General features: G+C 43.6%; 1 protein-coding gene across 1 annotated transcript; it reads right to left on the reverse strand.

The window, feature by feature from the left end:
- Positions 1-74: 74 nt before the first annotated feature.
- On the reverse strand, positions 75-15,104 carry LOC111960834 (AP-4 complex accessory subunit RUSC2). The gene is made up of 9 exons (XM_023983015.2): positions 14,109-15,104; positions 13,642-13,942; positions 12,528-13,529; positions 7,104-7,180; positions 6,760-6,934; positions 6,515-6,620; positions 6,360-6,406; positions 1,585-2,296; positions 75-1,499 (listed from the first exon to the last, which is right to left on the reverse strand). The coding sequence occupies exons 1-9, from the start codon at positions 15,054-15,056 to the stop codon at positions 1,388-1,390; spliced, it is 3,480 nt and encodes a 1,159-aa protein (XP_023838783.2). The 5' UTR covers positions 15,057-15,104; the 3' UTR covers positions 75-1,387.
- Between the last annotated feature and the right edge of the window lie 7,517 nt (positions 15,105-22,621).

Consider the following 22,621-nt stretch of genomic DNA (forward strand, 5'->3'; position numbering starts at 1 on the left):
AAACATAAGTCACAAGAGAAATCAATACCTTTTTATTCAGAAAGGTTGATTGTCACTGGGAACTTACACTCAGAGAGGGTGCATTCTGTGTAACCTTTATTTAACTAGGCAAGTCAGTTAAGAACAAATTCTTATTTACAATGACGGCCAACCGGGGAACAGTGGGTTAACTGCCTTGTTCAGGGGCAGAACGACAGATTTTTACCTTGTCAGCTCTGGGATTCAAACCAGCAACCTTTCGATTATTGGCCCAACGCTCTAACCACTAGGCTACCTGCCGCCCCAGTGTAGCCCATTCTTCTAAGGTTTTAGGGGAAGGACAGTTAGGTTGGGGAGGAAATATGATAAACTCACTTTCACATTTATTGCAAAGGCTATAATAACCAAGTCATTCCTGCCACGTAAATCCAGACTTTTCCTTTCTCTTTAGCTTAGTAGTACTGGCCTATCAAAACGGTGTACACCTGAAACACAACATGATAGCTTTATATTGTGCAAACAACACTGGAACCTAACAGTTCCACAAATCTAGACTTTTCTTCCCTAAATATTTACAAAACTCTACTTCCCTCATTAAGAAAAGCAGTATAATAGAATATTGATGTAGGTAGTACAACCACACACAGTAGTAGGCCTAAATTAGCACCTAATGACTCCTTCAACGTTTGTTTTTACCATGCTAGAGTCAGGATTACCTCATGTTTGTCTAGTTGAATGTGAAGGCAACTTCCTTTTGGAAGATAAGCCACTGCACAAGGCTGCTGACTGGCATAATATGTGGCACTAGTAAACATGGCTAGTAAAGATTGCCTTGCTGCATTTTTTGTTGTCATTCCATTCGCTCATAGGATAGTCACGGGGTAGGGGTTGGAAGGTAGAGGATCAGATTGACACTATTAGGAGAATAGGATGCTACTGTATGGTATGCATGCAGCTCCATGACATACTAATTGGTTTCTTCTGCAGAGTCTGGGATGTTGTACAAGGCTTTCAGACTAAGGCAAGACCCTAACATGGGAGGAGCCTCTCTGACCACACAGTTTGATTGACAGGTTCACAGGGAGAATATATTGCATAAATCCCAATTCATGACAGATGAAAAGAAGCACTTGTAAATCTGATAATACATGGGGGGAGTTGTTATTGCCTAATAATAACATAGCAAAAAGTATCACCCATGCTCCGATAGTTGTATCAACTGGTCTACTGTGCTTTTCTGACCAGTGTGAGTGTGTTCTAGCTGAGGTGTCTGTGTGTAACACTGTGCACTATAACACTGACTCAGGATCATGCGGTTGACATTTTTGGTGGTGTATCTTTTCTTCTCCTCCCTATCCCTCTCCACTCATCAGAGGGTTGGGTGAGTGTGGTCGTAGGGGCACCATGTCTATGTCTGGTGTTTCTGGTCAGGCTGTGGAGCTGGGAGTTTCCCTGACCACACTGTATGAGCCAATAGGCCCAGCTGAGACCTGTCCAACTGCAGCCACTGTGAAGGTCTCCTTTAAGACAAGAGAAATACAGTTATTCAGGAGGAATTGTAATAACACCATAGGAACAAGTTAGCCATAGTTCAGCAATTCTGACCTTTTCTGGTCCTGTGTCCCATTGAGATTTTGAGGTGCCCTCTGTGTCCTGGTGGGGGGATTCCCTCCTGATCCAAACAGCTTGGCCCAGCGTAGCCCACCCTGGGAGAGGCTCTCATCCTGGGGGTCTGCCGGCATCCTGGGGGTCTCCGGCCCAGTTCCCTTCCTCCTGCTCTCCTGTGAACTCTCACCTTCTCTCCCCTCCATCCCCTGCTGAGGCTCAGTGTGGATGACATCCATGTAAATCTGTCCATATTCCACTCCCCCCTCTGCGTGGGCAGCCCGTCTCTGCCACCACCCTGGACTGGTGGCTGACCACAGACTTCTGCTACACTTGCCTAAATGCCTCACCCACTTCTCCTGACCCGTGACCTTTGACCCCTGGGTGGACCCCTGAAGATGCTGTACCAGCTGGTGTGGGTCACCTGGTGGCCTGCTGTTATCTCTGGGACCATCCATAGAACCATATGCCCCCTGTCTGTCTCCTCTCAATAGGGGCCAACTGGTCATGAGAAAGGTGGAGCATGGTGGAGCTTGTTCCTCGGAGCAGAGCTGTCTGTTTTGCAGCAGGCGGGGCTCCAGCAGCAGGTTGAGGTCAAAGGGTAACATGGAAAGAGGCTGCAGCAGGAGGAGGAGCTCCTGGAACAGAGGCTGACACTGCCCATGTGACATGGCGAGGAAACCCCATGGATGGTAGTGATCTGTCACCTTGTCTGGGGAGAGGAGAGTTGGGAAGAGTATGAGAGATGTAAATTGGTCATCAAAAAGAAAGGAGGACCAAGGCACTCTTCATATAATTAATTAAAATGCCTTTATTAGTATGACATGTTCAATAGAAACAWWKTTTTTTTTWWAMCGACGCGTTTCGGCTGCATGGCCTTCGTCAGGGAKACAAAAAAAAGGAATACAATGTCCTCTTTTGAACAGCTTTTCCAATTAGCCCTAATTGGAAGAGGGAGTGGTTACAAAATTGATTGGACACACCTAGTAAGCAATACTATACACATTAAAAGGTGAAATTCTGTAGCTATATTATCATAAAAACACAACTCCAAGCTAGAAGTATCAGAACACTAAAAGGTAGTTCTAACCTTAAATATGACTGGGAGAAGTGTCAAGAATAAGAAAGCAATATATTCCATAGTACACTAGAACACAGCAAAAAATGAACAACAACAGTCTAAACATAGCTAAGGGCAATTGAGCAAAATGTCCACTAGATGACAGCAAATGGACCTATCACGACCCTACAGGAAGGGTGAGAAATCCATATCTTCATTTAAACCAGGGTATTTAGTGGTCTGTAGTTTGTAAATCCCAAAACTTTCCCTTTGGTTTAACTGTTTAAGACGGTCCCCTTTTCTAATAGAGGCCGGAATATGATCAATACCCATAGCTTGTAGGGAGGCAGGGTTGCCATGTTGTAAGGACTTGTAGTGCCTTGCCATGGGGTAGTCTTCATTGCCTACCCGTATGGCGTACTTGTGTTCCGCCAAGCGGTCTTGAAGGCGTCTCTTTGTCCGTCCAATGTAGAACACCTTGCACTGTGGACATTCCAATCTATAGATGAAATTAGTGGTTTTACAGTTAATGAAATGCTTGACGTAATACTCCATTTTGGAAGCTGTGTCAACAAAATACTTCTTCTGTGCAATATTACTGCAATGGTTACATTTAAAAGAGCCCTTGGGTTTGTGGTCAAGCCAAGTTTTTTGAGAGTCACCCGGAAGATAACTGTGGACTAATTTGTCATTTAGGGTAGGACATCTCTTAAAGCTTATGACTGGTGGCTCAGGAAAGACTTGGCGTAGTAGCGTATCACTTTGGATGATTCCCCAATTATTTTTAATGATTCTTTTAATGTTCTCTGCTTCAGTGCTGTATTTTGTAACGAGGCACTCCCCTTCGCAACAAGTTCTCTCTGTCAAGTAATCCAGCCCTTATACCKGCATCTTTCAGGACCTGAATGCTGTAGCCCCGATTCTCCAATTCAGCAGATTTGACACTGTAGTCTGTTTCCTGATCGCAAATTCTGCGGACTCTTTGGAATTGGCCATATGGAATATTCTCTTTTAGCCTTTTGGGGTGAAAGCTGTCTGCCCTCAGAATGGTATTCCCATCTGTAGGCTTCCTAAAGATTGATGTGTGCAAACAACCTTTGTCATTTTTACTGATGTCGAGGTCCAAAAAATGAATGYTATCCTTGCTGTACTCCATAGTTAGTTTGATGTTAGGGTTAATGCTGTTAAGGTATTGGTGGAAGGAAATAAGTTCATCTTCTGAGCCGGACCAGAACAGGCAAACATCATCAATATAGCGTCCACACCATATAATCCGGTCAAAGAAATGGTTAATAGAAGGATCCAAATGAAGTCATTTTCCCATTTACCCAAGTACAAACCAGCATAGGAAGGGCTGTAGCAAGCTCCCATGGCACATCCTTTGACCTGTTTAAAAATACGCTCCTGAAAGATAAAGATGTTATGATTAAGAGTCCATTCAGTAAGTGAGACAATGAATTCTGTAGGAGGCATCTCAGTTTCAGGTCGGGTACTCAAGAAATGGTGCATAGCTGCCAAACCATTTTCATGCTCAATGGTGGTGTATAGAGACTCCACATCCATGGTGACTAAAAAGGAAGCTGTACCTATATTGTTCAATTCCTTAATTTTGTTCAACACATCTGTGGTATCTTGAAGATAGGCTGGGAGTGACGTCAGAAAAGGCTTAATAAAGTAATCAATGTACTTAGAGATGGGTTCTGTCAGACTTTCATTACCACTAATGACTGGTCTGCCTGGGGGATTTTCAAGATTTTTGTGGACTTTTGGAAGAAGATAAAAAGAAGCCATACGCGGACTGCCATTGAAAAGAAATTTGAACTCATTGTCTGAAATGTAGCCATTTTCCTTAGCTTCTGTGAGGATCCCTTTCAATTCAGTTTTTAGGTCCTCTGTWGRGTTGAAGGTAAGAGATTGGTAGAATTSGTCATTGTCTAATTGACGGTAGGCTTCTGTCACATATTTGTCTTTACWCCACACTACTGTAGCACCACCTTTGTCTGCTTTTTTAAYYACAATCYGTTCATTTTTGGACAATGATTCAACTGCATCCCKCTCTGTCTYAGAAAGATTACGTYGTGTTTKGTTGKARTCAATTTTACCCTTAAACAGATTCTCCACATCAAAATTCACTTTCTTGGCAAATGTATTTAGTGTGGCATTCTGGACGATGGGACAAAAAGTGGACTTGGGCTTAAAAGGTGTTTTTGAGGGAACAGAAACTGCCTGACCTGAGACACTGGCATCTGTAGTTGGAGAGATGTTTTGCTTGTACCAAGCCTTCAGAGGTAGATTCCTGTAGAAACGAAATAGGTCAATCTTTGTATTAAATTCATTAGTTGAATATGTGGGGGCAAAGGACAGTCCTTTAGACAATACCCTTATGCAATCATCAGAAAGGGGTTCTCCAGAAATGTTGATCACAGCCTTGTTCTGGTCCTGCTCCGTGTGGTTGGATAGTCTTGATTTCTTCCTCCCCCTCCGTGTTGGCCTCTTCCGCGTCCTCTCCCTCTCTTCTTGAGGAACCTGCGTGACTCGTCTTCCTGATCTAAAAAATCTTGGGAGGAGCTGGCCTCTGAGTGTCTGGGGTGATCCTCATCGTCACTGCTTGTAAAGTTGAAAGAAACAGATCTAGGCTTCCTTCTCTGTGGATGTGATTCTGAATTCTTGCGTGTTGGTTTTCTCCAGGCAAAGACCTTGCCATCTCTATAGTCTACTTCATCTCTTCTAAATTTTCTTAGCTTGTCTTGCTTCAATGTCAGAGTGAATGTGTCTACTTTCTCTTTCAAGATCTCATCACATCGTGCTTTGTTAGAATTATCACTGTGTTCTGTGATTTTCCTTTCTACTTCCTCAATTTCTGTTTGGACTACTTGTCTGTCCTTTTTAGATTCTTCTATTAGAAGTAGCATTAGGTCAAAAGAACACTTGTTGAGAATAGCCTCCCATTTATCTCTAAAATCAGTTTTACCTTGTGCTCCATTAGCTTGAAACTTCATAATACGGAGTCCTCTGGGGATTAGGCCTTTCCTCCAATGGTCAGACAAGGTGATAGAATTGAGGTCAAGTTTGGTATCTTTCTCCATAAGGTGTTGCAAGTCTTTGTAAGCCTTGTTATAAATCCATTCCAGTATTCTCTGTGGCTGTCATCTCATCTAGCAATGAGGTAGTGGTAATAATCCTTTGGCCCTCTTCATGGGAATAGGAAAATCTTGTAGCCTCTTGGGTAAAATCCATAGTTTGAGTTGTAAAATGTCCTCAATTAACACAGAAAGAAATGACTGTGGAGCTGCTTCCTCTAAGCACCACCCAAGTGCTATGCTTAACTAGTAGAAAGAGGAGGAAGGGAAGCGCTACTAAGGTACATAATAGTACACTTTGGTAGATAGAAGGTGCTCTTTGGTAAAAGGGGTAAATTGGTCATCAAAAAGAAAGGAGGACCAAGGCACTCTTCATATAATTAATTAAAATGCCTTTATTAGTATGACATGTTCAATAGAAACAAAGTATTTTAAAAACCGACGCGTTTTGGTTGCATGGCCTTCGTCAGGGAGTACAAAAAAAAGGAATACAATGTCCTCTTTTGAACAGCTTTTCCAATTAGCCCTAATTGGAAGAGGGAGTGGTTACAAAATTGATATGAGGGAGGTATGTTCCAAGAACCTTATGTTTTCTAATAACAATTTGGAGAAATTAAAAAAATCTAAACGCATACCTTTTTGGTTGTAGAGGTGATTTAGCCAGAATTCCAAGGCTCTCAAGCTAAAAGAGAGAATATAAGTCCTTCATTTTACAATCATAACATTTAATGAATCACCATTAGAACACAATTTGATACACTAAAAAAGACTGAGACTTGAAGGGACTCACTTGAGCAGGCCCATGATGAAGGCTCGTAGTCTCATACAGTGGCTGGTCAGCAGGGAGCACTGCCTCACCTTGGACAGCAGGCTGTGGAGCACCTTGGTGGTAGGGCCTTAGATAGGAACAGAGACCATTGAACTACAACCCCCATTAGCAAATGCAGCACTGTAGTCATACCCTCATCAGCATCAAACCTACCACAACCACCCACATCATCATCATTACCATCATCACCACCATGTGTCTCTGACCTGTCTGAGTGGAGGCCTCCACCACATTCCAGGCGTGGTTGCGTCGATGACCGATGATCAGGTCAAGTTTGTGGTCCCTAAGGCCATCCTGCAGAATGTTCTGGATGGTGGGACACAGATGCTCCAGGACTATACCACCAATGGTGGGACTCCTAGAGCTGTTCCCTAGCCGGATCTGGAGAGAAGTGGGATATTATCATATGATCATGATCAATAATTACACTTTAATTAAAAATAACATACATTTATGGGAGTTGATTCATCCTATTCAGGGTTACTGTCAGTTTTTGTGAATTGGTTATTCTAGTTCCCTTCAGATTGCTTTTAGCTCTGCTGTACTCTACCTTTTCCACAGGATCTCGACTGGTGCCAAAATGAGCCATGATCAAATCCACTGCCAAGCTCACAGATTTCAGCAGACCTGGAGAAACATGGAAAGAAGCAATCAGGAGTTAGCTCATTTCATATTCTGTGCCATGCAGGGGGGTTATCAAAATGCCTGAGGGACTGACATAAAACAGATTTGATTCATTAACCAGAAACATCAGACACTGAATAAAAAGGGTGTATATACAGAACCACATGGGAACATCCATGATTCATCTCCCTTCCATCTTGCTCTGGCTCTCTCTAAAATGTCAGGGTACATTCTTAATGCATATTGAATCTGCCTACAATGCTCTCCCCTGTCAAACGGACAGTACATCACTGTTCAAGCTTTGCTTTCACAAGACAATGTGCATACAAGCATGGGATTGACATTTACATTGTTTGGTTATAATCATGTGTGTCTGTATTGTGACACTAAAATAACATATCTGTGAATCATATATCCAGCGTATCAACAACACTGCACCCACTGCAACAAACATACACTGGAGCTTACACACACACTAAATGTCTCAGCCAATCCAATGCAGGGAGAGAAAAATAGGTCATGTTTTAAAGAAACCCCCTTCAGGGTATTGAAGGCACTGCTGCAGAAAGCTCTGCTGCTACTCTCTTTAGAAGCCAGCAGCAGCACAGAGTAACAGACAGTGTAGGATTCCAGTTTCCCATAATGACTGTTCAGTAATAATCTAATTACTCTCCATCGTGACATAACACTAGATTACTGACACTGTCTACCTACCACACACATCCTCTGATTTATACATTGACATCACACACAGTCAACATCACATCACACAATCCATATTATATGCTCTCAGCTCAAAACACCCTTAACTCCGTTAACTTTACTCCGTTTTGTTCTATGAGCCCCACAAGTTTCTTGGGACTTGTCTGAAGTCGACCAGCCAACTTCTGTCTGTAGCGTCCGTACAGTTTGGGCTACACACTAACTATGACCGCTTTGTGTAAAGTTGAGAAGTACTGAATATATGGAGACTGTTTCGTGACAGGGTTAAAAACAGTGGTGGATAAAGTACCAAAATGTCTGTAGTAAAAGTAAAGATACCTTAATAGGAAGTTACTCAAGTAAAAGTCACCCAGTAAAATACTACTTGAGTAAATGTCTAAAAGTATTTGGTTCTAAATATACTTAAGTATCAAAATAATTTCAAATTCCGTAAAGCAGACAGCACCATTTTCTTGTTTTTAAAAGGTACAAATAGCCAGGTGCACACTTCAACACAAAATATGCATTTGTGTTGAGTGAGTCCGCCAGATCAGAGGCAGAAGGGAGTACCTTGTGTTGTCTTGATAAGTGCGTGAATTATACAATTTTCCTGTCCTGCTAAGCATTCAAAATGTACTGAGTACCTTCGGGTGTTAGGTAAAATGTATTGAGTAACAAATACATATTTTTTTTTAGGAATGTAGTGAAGTAAAAGTAAAAGTAGTCAAAAATAGAAATAGTAAAGTACAGATACCCCCCAAAAATATTTAAGTGGTACTTTACACCACTGGTTAAAAAAATATATGTTTCCTGATCTTTCTTATATCGCTCAGATATAGGATAGAGACTTCCTTTAGATTTGTTTTTTGGACTATCTGTTGTTCCATGTAGTGAATATGTTATTCAATGCGTTTGTATGGGCTAATATATATATATTTTTTACATATACAGTACCAGTCAAGTGTTTGGACACACTAACACAATCACAATTCACAAAAATCATAAGTAAATAAAATGCCCAAACTTCACCTTCAAAACAGCCAATTGCTGTCTTAGAAAAACAGGAAACCGGTAATTTAGTCAGTGAGCAATAAAACTGTTATTCCTCATGAAGCTGGTTGAGAGAATGCCAAGTGTGTGCAAAGCTGTCATCAAGGCAAAGGGTGGCTACTTTGAAGAATCTCAAATATATTTTAATTTGTTTAACACTTTTTTGGTTACTACATGATTCCATATGTGTTATTTCATAGTTTTGATGTCTTCACTATTATTCTACAATGTAAAAAATAGTAAAAATAAAAACCCTTGAATGAGTAGGTGTGTCCAAACTTTTGACTGGTACTGTATATATTAAAAAATATATGAAAATGTTTATTTGGCCTTACTACTCTACTATTAGCCCATACAAATGCATTGAATAACATATTCACTACATGGAACAACAGATAGTCAAAAAACAAAACAAATCTAAAGGAAGTCAGTAGGTGTGTCCACACTTTTGACTGGTACTGTATATTTCTGATACTTTAAGGGGTCTTAAAATTCCAAATCAAATAGCTAAATGATCTTTGGTATGACCTTAAAACAATTCCATATAGCTTAGTAGAACCCCCCACCCTCCCCTCCCCTGGCTTAGACAGGGCTTAGACTAGCAAATTCGTAACCTATGATCTAATTTTAATTTGTAACATATCACACGAAATGGTTGATGGACACCCACAAATGAATACAATACATACGAAACATAATATATTATACTAAATGGATTGTCTCGGATTTACATACAGAGTACGTGAGAGAATAGTGCTGGAGGAGATGGCTCCTGTATTACAGGATCCTAACCAATTGTGGTATTTTGTTAGTTTTTTTCAGGTTGTTTGTAACTTATTTTGTACATAATGTTTCTGCCACCGTCTCTTATGACCGAAAAGAGCTTCTGGATATCAGAACAGCGATTACTCACCTCGAACTGGACAAAGATTTTTTCTTTAACAAGTCGGACGCAAAGGATTTACTCCAGATACCCGACCAGGCCCAAATCCCCATCATTTGCATGAAGAGAAGACGCTGATACAGGAGACACAGATTGGGCTGCCTTGTGAGAATTAGTTGGCGATTGAGTAACCCACCTCTACTATCCGTCCTATTGGCCAACGTGCAATCATTGGAGAATTAACTGGATGAGATTTGGCTGAACGACGATATGGATAATATACAGTTGGCTGTTTTTTTCGTGCATCGGCAAGGCAGAACAGCTGCCTCCGGTAAGACCAGGAGTGGCGGTCTGTGTCTATTTGTCAATAACAGCTGGTGCGCAAAATCAAAATTAAGGAAGTCTCAAGATTTTGCTCGCCTGAAGTAGAGTATGATAAGCTATAGATGATAAGCTATAGACCACACTATCTACCAAGAGAGTTTTCATCTATATTTTTCGTAGCTGTCTATTTACCAACCCAAATTGATGAAGACACTAAGACCACAACGAGCTGTATAAAGTCTTAAGCAAACAAGAAAATGCTCATCCAGAGGCAGCGCTCCTAGTGGCCGGGGACTTTAATGCAGGGAAACTTAAATCCGTTTTACCTCATTTCTACCAGCATGTTACATGTGCAACAAGAGGGGAAAAAACTCTAGAGAGACGCATACAACGATCTCCCTCGCCCTCCATTTGGCAAATCTGACCATATTTCTATCCTCCTGATTCCTGTTTACAAACAAAAACAAAAGCAGGAAGTACCAGTGACTCACTTAATACGGACGTGGTCAGATGACGCTGATGCTAAGCTACAGGACTCTTTTAATAGCACAGACTGGAATATGTTCCAGGACTCATCCGTTGGCATTGAGGAGTATACCACATCAGTCAATGGCTTCATCAATAAGTGCATCGATTACATTGTCCCCACAGTGAACGTATGTACATCCCCTAACCAGAAGCCATGGATTACAGGCAACATCCGCACTGAGCTAAAGGCTAGAGCTGCTGCTTTCAAGGAGCGGGACTCTAACCCGGACGCTTATAAGAAATCCCGCTATGCCCTCATAAGAACCATCAAACAGGCAAAGTGTAAATATAGGACTAAGATTAAATCCTACTACATCGGCTTCGACGCACGTGGCTTGCAAACTATTACCGACTATAAAGGGAAGCCCAGCCGCGAGCTGCCCAGTGACACAAGCCTACCAGACGAGGTAAACAACTTCGATGCGCACTTCGAGGCAAGCAACACTGAAGCATGCATAAGAGCAGCAGCTGTTCTGGACAACTGTGTGATCACGCTCGCCGTAGCCGATGTGAGCAAGACCTTTAAACAGGTCAACATTCACAAGGCTGCAGGGCCAGATGGATTACCAGCACGTGTACTCCGAGCATGAAACCCTAGACCCACTCCCATTTGCATACCGCCCCAATAGATCCACAGATGATGCAATCTCTATTGCACTACACACTGCCCTCTGTCACCTGGGCAAAAGGAACACCTACGTGAGAATGCTGTTCATTGACTACAGCTCTGTGTTCAACACCATAGTGCCCTCAAAGCTCATCACTAAGCTAAGGATCCTGGGACTAAACATCTCCCTCTGCAACTGGATCCTGGACTTCCTGATGGGCCGTCCCCAGGTGGTAAGGGTAGGCAACAACACATCAGCCACGCTGATCCTTAACACGGGGGCCCCTCAGGGGTGCGTGCTTAGTACCCTCCTGTACTCCCTGTTCACCCATGACTGCGTGGCCAAGCACGACTCCAACACCATCATTAAGTTTGCCGACGACACAACGGTGGTATGCCTGATCACCGACAACGATGAGACAGCCTATAGGGAGGTCAGAGACCTGAAAGTGTGGTGCCAGGACAACAATCTCTCCCTCAACGTGATCAAGACAAAGGAGATGATCGTGGACTACAGGAAAAGGAGGGCCGAGCACACCCCCATTCTCATCGATGGGGCTGTAGTGGAGCAGGTTGAGAGCTTCAAGTTCCTTGGTGTCCACATTACCAACAAACTATCATGGTCCAAACACACCAAGACAGTCGTTAAGAGGGCACAGCAATGCCTATTCTCCCTCAGGAAACTGAAAAGATTTGGCATGGGTCCTCAGATCCTCAAAAAGTTCTACAGCTGCACCATCTAGAGCATCCTGACTGCTTGTTTCACTGCTTGGTATGGCAACTGCTCGGCCTACGACCACAAGAAGCTACAGAGGGTAGTGTGTACGGCCCAGTACATCACTGGTGTCAAGCTTCCTGCCATCCAGGACCTATATAACAGGCGGTGTCAAGAAGGCTGTTTATTATCTATGCATAGTCACTTTACCCCTACTGTACCTACATGTACATATTACCCAACTAATCTGTACCCCCGTACATTGACTCGGTACCGGTACCCCCTGTATATAGCCTCGTTACTGTTATTTTATTGTTGATCTTTTATTTTTTTATTTTATTTAGTAAATATTTTTCTTAAAACTGCATTGTTGGTTATATGCTTGTAAGTAAGCATTTCACGGTAAGGTCTACCTACACCTGTTGTATTCGGCGCATGTGACAAATACTATTTCACTTGAAAATAATATGAAATGCTCTGAGACCAGGTTGATCCATGCTCTATCACCTATACACAGATCAGGCCCCTCCCTCTTCCTCACCTCTCCTCTGCAGGTGGCTGATGGACAGAGACTCGTAGGAGGCTTCAGGTGACAGGCAGAACTCCACAGGTGGCCTACTGTCACTCAGGCTGAAGGAGTCACAGTGCTGTTGTTGATGCTGCTTTACACTGGGCCCTGCAGACACCAGGGGCTGCAGAAGGGCGCTCAGAGAGAACAGAGGGGCCACTGACGATAGAGCAGCTGTCAGGCTACGATGAGAGGCTGCAGACCCAGTCATAGGGACTGAGGATAGTGGGATTGTCTTGTGGGGCAGTAAGGGTGGGTCTGGAGAAAAGATAACCAGCAGGTCTGAATGATGGATGTGACTGTCAGAGGGTGACATGGTTGCTACATGGGAGATGGGGCAGTGAGAGCTGTGGGTCAGGAGGACTGGGTTGAGGCTCTTCTGTTCTGGGGACAGGCGAATGAGATCTTGGCAGATCTGAGCCATGCCTTGGCTCCGTTTGATTGAATCTTTACAATGAGACTGGTTTGGGCTACTGTGGGCCTGAGCTGGGCTGGGGCAGGTTTGGTCTAGGTCTTCATAGAGCTGGTCCTGGCATGAATAAGCCTGGGTTAGTTTGGTGCTTGTTTGTGCTTGTTTTGGACTGGTCGAAGTGAGACCAAGGCTAGTGTGGGGCCTGTATGGACTGGAGTGTGTCCAGTTGAGTCTGGACTGGAAGCGTTCTGGACTGGGGGTGCAGGTGGAGCAGGTATCAGAGCTGGAGGGGCCTTCCAGGAGGATGGCTCCATAGCTGCCTAGCGGTGAGGGATGCAGGTGGGTTGGGAGTCTGTTGCCTTTGCCTATGCACTTGGACCCTGGCTGGGAGCTGGAGCTGGGCTTGGTGTTCTTGTGGCTGATGTACTGGTCCAGCAGGGAGCCCAGGGGCTGGCTCTGAGGTTTACCCACTGGGGGAAGCAGGACAAAGGGCTGGATGGGCAGGGAGGTGGGCCTCTGAGCCTTACTGTAGCGAACCACAGGAGTGGCCCATGAACATGCCCCTGAGAGGGAGAGAGGGAGAGGGGAACAGTTTTAAATATAAGGAAAAAACAAGGGTAGATCAGCTGAATCGTAATTACTCATGTAAAAATACCAACTGTCTTGTTTTCTTACCCTCCTCCTCCGTCTCATGGTTCGGTGACACAGAAGGGCGGTTGAACACAGTGCTACTGCCTTGGTTGGGACTCAGGAGTAGGGGGGAGTGGCTGCTACTCTGGCCCAGGGAAACTGCCTCTTGAATGGGACACAGATCCTGGGAGGTGTGGGAGTGGCTGGAGCTCTGGCAGCTGTCTGTATGTCTCTTACAGTAGGCAATCTCAGCAAAGGAGGTGACATGCTGGGAGTCCCAGCTCATACAGTGAGGACGGTGCAATGGGGTAGCTCTCCTCCCTTCTTTGTCTAAGCCTTCTTCCTGCTGGCCATGGAGAAACAGATAAAACTTTGATTAGTTGACAGGAATGTCAACTGCTATGAAAGTCATTCTGCTCATCATACATCTTACAAATTAGTCAAAACCTGAAGAAGAAATTCAAAAGTTGTGCATCATTTAAACATACTGTAAGTCATTGTGGTATGCCAACCTGTTTCTCCCCCTGGCTCTGCTCTCCCCGGGCCTTACTGAAGAGGAAGTAGTGGCCCTCTGAGGTGACGCTGGTGGTGCTGGACCAGGCTGGGCTGGGCGAGGCTGACTGGGATGACAGGTCACAGGTCACCAGCTTGTAGTACTTCTGGGTGGTCCCTGTGGGCAGCAGCCTGGCCTGGCTCTGGAGACAGGAAGTGAGATCAGAGACCTCCAGAGAGGACAGGAGGCCCTGGGCGTCGGGAAGGTAGACATTACAGTTTGAGTCCAGCGCCTGTGGTGACCAGCAGGGGACAGAAGGCCCCCCGTCAAGAGGAGAGGAGGTTGTTCTTCCCCCCTGACTGGGGCCAGCATCTTGAGGACCCTGGGGCTCCTGGGGGAAAGGTTGCAGGTTTAGGACGACTGTGCCTTCTGCTGGCTGGGATGACTGCATTGCAGGGCTGCTGAGGTCGTTTGGGGTGGCAGGGTTGTTACTCTTGTTGTAGATCGCGCTGAAGTTGACGAGAACCCCATCTGAGCTGTTGCAGGAGGAGTCTGTGACGTACTCTAGAAGACCATCAGAGAAAGACTCAGGGAAACATTTTGTTTGGCCATAGCTGAAGCAGTAGCTCTCATCACCACATTTTAGCATATTATCTTCAACGTCTTCCAGTCTCTCCTGCTCCCCACAGTCCTTCAACACAGTTTTACCCCTGTTGTCATGGTTCTGACTGGCTGATTGGCTAGAAGGTTTGGCGGTCCGCCTCCCAGCATTACTCAGGGCCCAGTTAGAGTTTCCATGCAGCTGCAGCACAAAAGAGGAGTCCTCATGGTATCTGTGCAGGTTATCTCCATCACTATCTTCATCCTCCTCATCTTCATCCACCCCTTCATTAGGGAGAAAGGAGTTGTGTAGCCGTAAAGTACCTCTAACTACAGGGTGTTGTTTATGTCTTTGAGAGATTGTCATCTGTGACGCCTCCTCTGATGATGATCCAGAGTCACACTTCCCACTGCTGTCACTGCCCCCCTCCCCGTCCCCCTCACCCCAGTCCTCGTTGAGGCTCCAGTAGCTGGAGGAGATATGTCTGAGGCGGTTGTGGAAGGGCTCTCTGTGGAGGTTGCCTTGCTCGGGGAGGGAGGCAGCGCGGGTCAGAACCACGGAGCTGGAGCACAGTCGACCAGGCCGCTTGGAAGAGCTGCTGCACAGAGCCGCCTGCACAGGAAGCTGCCAGGGGGGGAGCTGCACCAGGGGGAAGTGACACGTGACCAGGGTGTCCCCTGATAGGCTGGCTGTCCTGTTCATTCTCTCAGCTCAGCAGTTGATGTTATTACTGAAAGAGTCTCCATGCTCTGAAGGGAACATCTGAAACAGGAGGAAAGGAGAGCATTAAATGGCTTATTATGATACTAGAACAGATAAGCAGCCCAATGCTACTATGAAGCCTCATGCTAATTCTGGATTCTATAGTCAGACTCAGACTACTAATGCCTCCTCTGCCCCAAGCCATCAGCATGTTCAGCGCCAGAGCTGCATGATTCACTCAGTCAGCCGTGGTGTGCTCCCTTCCTCCCCACCTAGCAAAAGTCACCCATAGCTACTCATAGTGGCGACCCATCATTCAGGGCCAATTCTTTGGGGGGGAGGTTGTCTGTTTTCATGTTATTTTGCCATTAATATGTGTCACACATCAGTTTGCAAACAATGTAAAAAAAATAAAAAATTATATTGAGTTAATAAAGCCTCCATACAAACATGGTCTCTTTTTTGCTTTCTTGAGTAAAGCAGGTCCAAAATACAGGTGTTTCAGCCTAGATTCGTGCTCTCTGTGGTGGTGGGGCAGCCAGCGGAAAATACGGAGCGTAGGGGTTGGTAATGTTCTCTAGTTGCGCCGTGAGTGGCTCAGTGTTCTGTCACTCATGGGGACACTTAGCATATGTGCATACAAGCCCCTTAGGTGCTGCCATAGAGGTACATTAGAATTGTATTTATTTAACCTTTATTTAACTAGGCAAATCAGTTAAGAAAAAAGTATTATTTAGAAGGCAAAAGGCCTCCTGCAGGGACGGGGGCTGGGATTAAAAATAAAATATCAAATATAGGACAAAACACATCACGACAAGAGAGACACCATAACACGACATAAAGAGAAACCTAATACAACAACATAGCATGGCAGCAACACATGAAAACACAGCATGGTAGCAACACAACATGACCACAACTTGGTAGCAGCACAAAACATGGTACAAACATTATTGGGCACAGACAACTGCACAAAGGGCAAGAAGGTAGAGACAACAATACATCACGCGGAGCAGCCACAACTGTCAGTAAGAGTGTCTGTGATTGAGTCTTTGAATGAAGAGATAAAACGGTCCAGTATGAGTGTTTTTTTCGCAGCTTGTTCCAGTCACTAGCTGCAGCAAACTGAAAAGAGGAGCAACCCAGAGATTAGTGTGCTTTGGGGACCTTTAACAGAATATGACTGGCAGAACGGGTGTTGTATGTGGAGGATGAGGGCTGCAGTAGGTATCTCAGATAGGGGGGAGTGAGGCCTAAGAGGGTTTTATAAAAAAGCATCAACCAGTGGGTCTTTGCAACGTGTACACAGAGATGACCAGTTTACAGAGTATAGAATGCAGTGATGTGTCCTATAAGGAGCATTGGTGGCAAATCTGATGGCCGAATGATAAAGAACATCTAGCCGCTCGAGAGCACCCTTACCTGCCGATCTATAAATTACTTCTCCGTAATCTAGCATGGGTAGGATGGTCATCTGAATCAGGGTTAGTTTGGCAGCTGTGGTGAAAGAGGAGCGATTACAATTGAGGAAACCAAGTCTAGATTTAACCTTAGCCTACAGCTTTGATATGTGCTGTGAGAAGGACAATATACAGTCTAGCCATACTCCCAAGTACTTGTATGAGGTGACTACCTTAAGCTCTAAACCCTCAGAGGTATTAATCACACATGTGGGGAGAGGGGCATTCTTCTTACCAAACCACATGACCTTTGTTTTGGAGGTGTTCAGAACAAGGTTAAGGGCAGAGAAAGATCATTGGAAACTAAGAAACGTTTTTTGTAGAATGTTCAACACAAAATACAGGGAGGGGCCAGCTGAGTATAAGTATTTAAATGGATGAGAGAGCTTCCTACTGCTTGAGCTATGTTGTTGATGTAAATTGAGAAGAGCGTGGGGACTAGGATCGAGCCTTGGGGTACTCCCTTGGTGACAGGCAGTGGCTGAGACAGCAGATGTTCTGACTTTATACACTGCACTCTTTGAGCAAGGTAGTTAGCAAACCAGGCCAAAGACCCCTCAGAGACACCAATACTCCTGTCAGGTTGTGCGCTACTGGTAAGAAGTCAGGTGCAGGAGAGCGGAGAGTTGTGATCAGGCACACACTTTAATTGGCAGAAGTAACAACAAACGGACGCAACTGCATCAGAAACCTTCAGCCAAATGGAAAAAGTGCAAAGCGCGACAACAGTCACAATAATGCACAAGTTATACAATTAAACACACTCGGGTACAACACGGTACCCGGGGAAAACATGTAACAAAAACAATTACACACAAAGACATGTGGGGAACAGAGGGAATATATATGTAGTGTGATTAGGGAATGTAAACCAGGTGTGCGGGGAAACAAGACAAAACAAATGGAACAATGAACAGTGGAGCGGCGATGGCTAGAAGACCGGTGACGTCGACCGCCGAACGCCGCCCAAACAAGGAGAGGAGCCGACTTCGGCGGAAGTCGTGACAACTCCTTAGCCGGTCCACAAGAATGGAATGGTCTACCATATCAAAAGCTTTGGCCAAATCAATAAAAATAGAAGCACAACATTGCTTAGAATCAAGGGCAATGGTGACATCATTTAGAACCCTTAACGTTGCAGTGACACATCCATAACCTGAGCGGAAACCAGATTGAATACCCGAGAGAATACTATAGACATCAAGAAAGCCAGTCAGTTGATTATTGACAGGTTTTTCCAACACTTTTGGGTAAACAGGACAAAATATAAATTACAGTATATAACAGTTAGGATCAACTTTATCTCCCCTTTAAATAAAGGATGCACTGTGGCTGCCTTCCAAACAATGGGAACCTCCCCAGAGAGGAGAGACAGGTTAAAAAGATCAGAGATAGGCTTGGCGATGATAGGGGCAGCAACCTTAAAGAAGAAAGGGTCAAGTTTAAGGAGCTGCTTTAGCACTTCGGACTCAGTGACCGCCTGCAGAGAGAAACATTGTAGTGTGGCAGGGGAAAAATAGGGAGGTGCATCGGGGATCGTCACATTAGAAGGGGTGGGAGATGAGGAAATGTTGGACAGGCAAGGAGGCATGGCAGAGTCAAATAGGAATCCTGCCTTAATGAAGTGGTGATTAAAGAGCTCAGCCATGTGCTCCTTGTCAGTAACAACCACATCATCAACATTAAGGGACATGGGCAGCTGTGAGGAGGAGGGTTTATTCTCCAGGTCTTTAACCGTTTTCCAGAACTTCTTGGGGTTAGACCCACAGAGAGAGAACTGCTCCTTATAGTAACTAACTTTGGCCTTCCGGATAGCCTGAGTGCACATATTTCTCATTTGCCTTAACAAGAGCCAATCAGCCTGAGTATGCGTGTACTGAGCGATTTGCCAAATTGAATTCTTGAGGTGGAGTAACTCTGACAGATCACAGTCGAACCAGGGGCTGAACCTGTTTTTAATTCTCATTTTCTTTATGGCCGTGTATTTGTTAACAATACCAATGAAAATATCGAAAAATAAGGTCTAAGGTTCTTCGACAGAGTGGATCAAGCTGATTCTGAAGTGCCCATCCAAGAAGGTTCAAGGTCATTGGCCACAGTTAAAATGATGTAAAATCATGTTATATCTACAGTAGCTTTGATTGAACATCATACTGGACATCATACTTTCAAAATCTTAGCTAGCAGTCATCATCATGAATCAAGTTGACAATCTACTGGCGAATCCTTTTTAATCCTTGTCATATGAAGAGAAATAATGAAGAGAAATTATAGATAAAACGTACCGGTGCTCATTGGCCATTGGACATAAACATTACACAAGTTGGAAATTGCAAATTCAACAATGAGTGGTTTGGAAGAAATCAGTGGCTAACTGCAAGCATTGCAAAGCAATCACTAGCCTGCTATTCAGTGTAGTGGGTGTGTGGTCCCAATTCTCGGTTTAAGGGTCTCTTTTCCAAGCTTAAAATGATAAACATTCAACATAAGCCATGCTGTCAATCCAGCATGATTTCTGCCGCGCTCAAAACAACTGTTAACTCAGAACTGGGAAATCTGACCAGTGAGTTCAAGACAACTGGGAACTCAGGAAAAAACGAGCTCCGACAGGGAAAATACATTTTGAACGGTCATCCAAATCGGGATCTCTGGCCTCTTTCTAGAGCTACAACCTGAAGATCACTGATGTCATCATGATTCTACCTTGTTTTTTTCTGAGTTCCCTGTTGTCTTGAAAGCACCATAAATCCAGAGAATGCCAGACTTTGATGACAAAATTTGCCCACGAAAGACCGCCACACCACCTTCCAGTTCAAGTGAGCACAACAAGGTGAGTCCAAAAATGTCTTGTATAGCTGCTGCATAAATGATGTAAAATGCCAGGGAGATATGTATACTGTAGCTAAGAAAGTAATACTAAGTGTGTGTTGTATAGTAAGCTGTTAGTAGCCCATGTGCCTCACCCTAATAACTGGATCTATTTTCCCCTCTTAATTTCGCCTACTGTTCTGACTTGGTGGTGGGCATGTAGCCTATAACCGGTTTAGAGAAATGTAATCATTGAATATTGTAAGAGCTTTCATTGTCTGCTTATATGCCCCCTTTATTTATCCTACGGTTCTGACTTGGTGTACAGGGAGAATACTGTAAGAACGGCCCATGTTCTGAATTCTGTCGCTGTACATTTTAAAAGTCCTGAACAAATATTTATATTAACTACGTTCATTAATGTCTTAATCGAAATTACGGATTGCCTCTCGTCTGCTTATCGTCCCCTTATGCCATAGTTTGTACATCTCAATTGTCAGTAGAAACCACATTTGATTTAGCAAGTCAGCCATATCAGTGTGTGTCTGAATGAACTGTTTCGCTGTCAGACAAGGCTCTGCTGATAGCCAGGTGTAGTAGTGGCAAGGTGTTTGGACTGCTGTTGGGACTCTGCTGTTGGGACAGCTTTATGTATGCCCTAACAGTTTGTGGGCACTGTTTGTCATCGTTATATTGCAATTCATGTATTGTTTAGTGTTGTGTTGTGTAGTGGCTTTGCTGGCATGCATCCCCCAATTTCTTTTGTTAGTTTGCCCAACCAAGATTTACATTCTAAAATCGCCACTGGCTACTCATAGTCTGTCTGACTCTGCACTGCAACTGGGGCAGCAATACTGCAGATAACCAACAAAGACGAGATAACCAACAATACTGCCTGATAACCAACAATGTCGAGACAGCCTATAGAGAGGAGGTAAATTAACTGGCATTCTGGTGCCAGGACAACAACCTATCCCTCAACCTCAGCAAAACAAAGGAGTTGATTGTTGACTTAAGGAAGCAGAGGATGGAACGCGCCCCGATCCACATCAATGGGACTGCAGTAGAGAGAATCAGCAGTTTTAAGTTTCTCAGCGTCCACATCACAGAGGACGTTACATGGACGAACATACTGTATAAAACTTGAAACTTGATAGTCTGATAGAAAGACCGTGTTACACAACACAGCCATTCATGTACACCTCTTAAAGGTCCAGTGCAGTCAGAAACGTGATTTTCCTGTGTTTTATATACAAGTAACTGCCAAAATAAAGGAAACACCAACATAAAGTGTCTTAATAAGGCTTTGGGCCACCACGAGTGGCCAAAACAGCTTCAATGTGCCTTGGCATAGATTCTACAAGTGTCTGGAACTATATTGGAGGAATGCAACAATTAGCATCACGGCTAACGCTATTGTTAAACGCTTAATAATGACAAATAACACTGCCATAAATGTCATTAATGAAAAGAAAGAAAGGTCGTGTTTTATGTCACACGATCTGTGAATACTCCATGCATTAAAACTGACAGTCCCCAAAATCGTACACTAGAATTACTGAAAAAAATATGTATATGTTTACATTACTTATTTGATTTATTTCCCACTGTTTTATAAGTCAGAAGACAGCCATCCAGACCTTCCTAGGACCGTGTAAATGGTCCTAGGATAGGATAAAGGAATACCTAGGATAGGATAAAGTAATCCTTCTAACCCCCCCCCCCCTAAACGAGTTAGATGCACTATTGTAAAGTGGTTGTTCCACTGGATATCATAAGGTGAATCCACCAATTTGTAAGTCGCTCTGGATAAGAGCGTCTGCTAAATGACTTAAATGTAAAAATGTAAATGTAAATGTCCTCTGTCGATTAAACTTGTATTTGCTTCCCTCTGGTGGTCGGCTGCATCACTACATCCATTTATATCACTTCACCATAATGTTACGTCAAAGCAATCTTTGAATTTGTCCCGAGAAGGCGGATCTAAATACATAACTTTCATAGCTCTACGATAAAGAATCCGACCTACACATTTCCTTAAACCTAAAATAAGTAAAGAAGTCATTTTGTGTGGAAGTCAAAAATGTGTTTTACGTCGGAGACAGACACATTGCATATGCTAAGGATTCCCCCTCGTCTATAAGAGGGACGCACGCTGTTTAAATGGACCAAATGTTGATTTAGATGTTCACAAATTTAACAGATTTTGACTCTCACTAATGTCATAATATGTTTGGTAAAGTAATAAAGAATGTGAAATATTTTGGGTAGATATTCCTAAAACGGATTACAGCAATATATGGACATATTATAAAGTTGAAAAACATTGGATTGGTGTTAAAGAGAGCTAGAGAGAGTTTCCTTCAACCAGATTTTTTGCAACAGTTTCTGCTCTATTCCTTTTAAATGTATGTCGCATTGAGATTTACTTTATAATTTAAACCTAACTTAAGGTGATGAGTCAGGTCATAGGTTATGTATTACTGCCCTCCAGTTGCAAGTGACCGCCCCCACCCCAAAAATAAAAAAAGACAAATAAAATAAACACAAATGCCTCTGAGCCTCCCATGCATGCTTTCTGTCCCTAAAACTAAATCTAAATAATATAAAAACTAAAGATACATATTTTTATACAACTGAAACTAGCAAATCAGGTTCGAAAAACTGAATGAAACTAAACTGAATTTCTAATTCAATGACACAGTATTTTTTTTAAAGATTTGGCGAGGGTGGGCTGTACTCTCCTCCTAGCATGAAGGGAGCTTGATGTGAGTGTGTATGATTGTATGTCAGACGATTGTTCATGCCTCTGTTTTAGAATATGAAACCCCTGTCATTTTCTGAATTCTGCTAAATCATCCAAATAGTCTATCATCTTGAATTTTGAAGCTTATTTTCACATTGCAGTCAAGTCACTATAAATAACCCTGAAGAGATTCTAAATTCAAAATGTCTGTTTGC

The sequence above is a fragment of the Salvelinus sp. IW2-2015 genome, linkage group LG4q.1:29 (assembly GCF_002910315.2).
Source record: "Salvelinus sp. IW2-2015 linkage group LG4q.1:29, ASM291031v2, whole genome shotgun sequence".
Taxonomy (NCBI): domain Eukaryota; kingdom Metazoa; phylum Chordata; class Actinopteri; order Salmoniformes; family Salmonidae; genus Salvelinus; species Salvelinus sp. IW2-2015.

Excerpts from the sequence above, each read along its gene's own strand:
- LOC111960834 (XM_023983015.2), bottom strand. The coding sequence starts at position 15,056 with ATGACAATCTCTCAAAGACATAAACAACACCCTGTAGTTAGAGGTACT. Across the intron at positions 13,943-14,108 it reads AGAGCCAGGGGGAGAAACAG|CAGGAAGAAGGCTTAGACAA; the intron begins GTTGGCATACCA and ends CTCCATGGCCAG. Across the intron at positions 6,935-7,103 it reads GTCGAGATCCTGTGGAAAAG|ATCCGGCTAGGGAACAGCTC; the intron begins GTAGAGTACAGC and ends ACTTCTCTCCAG.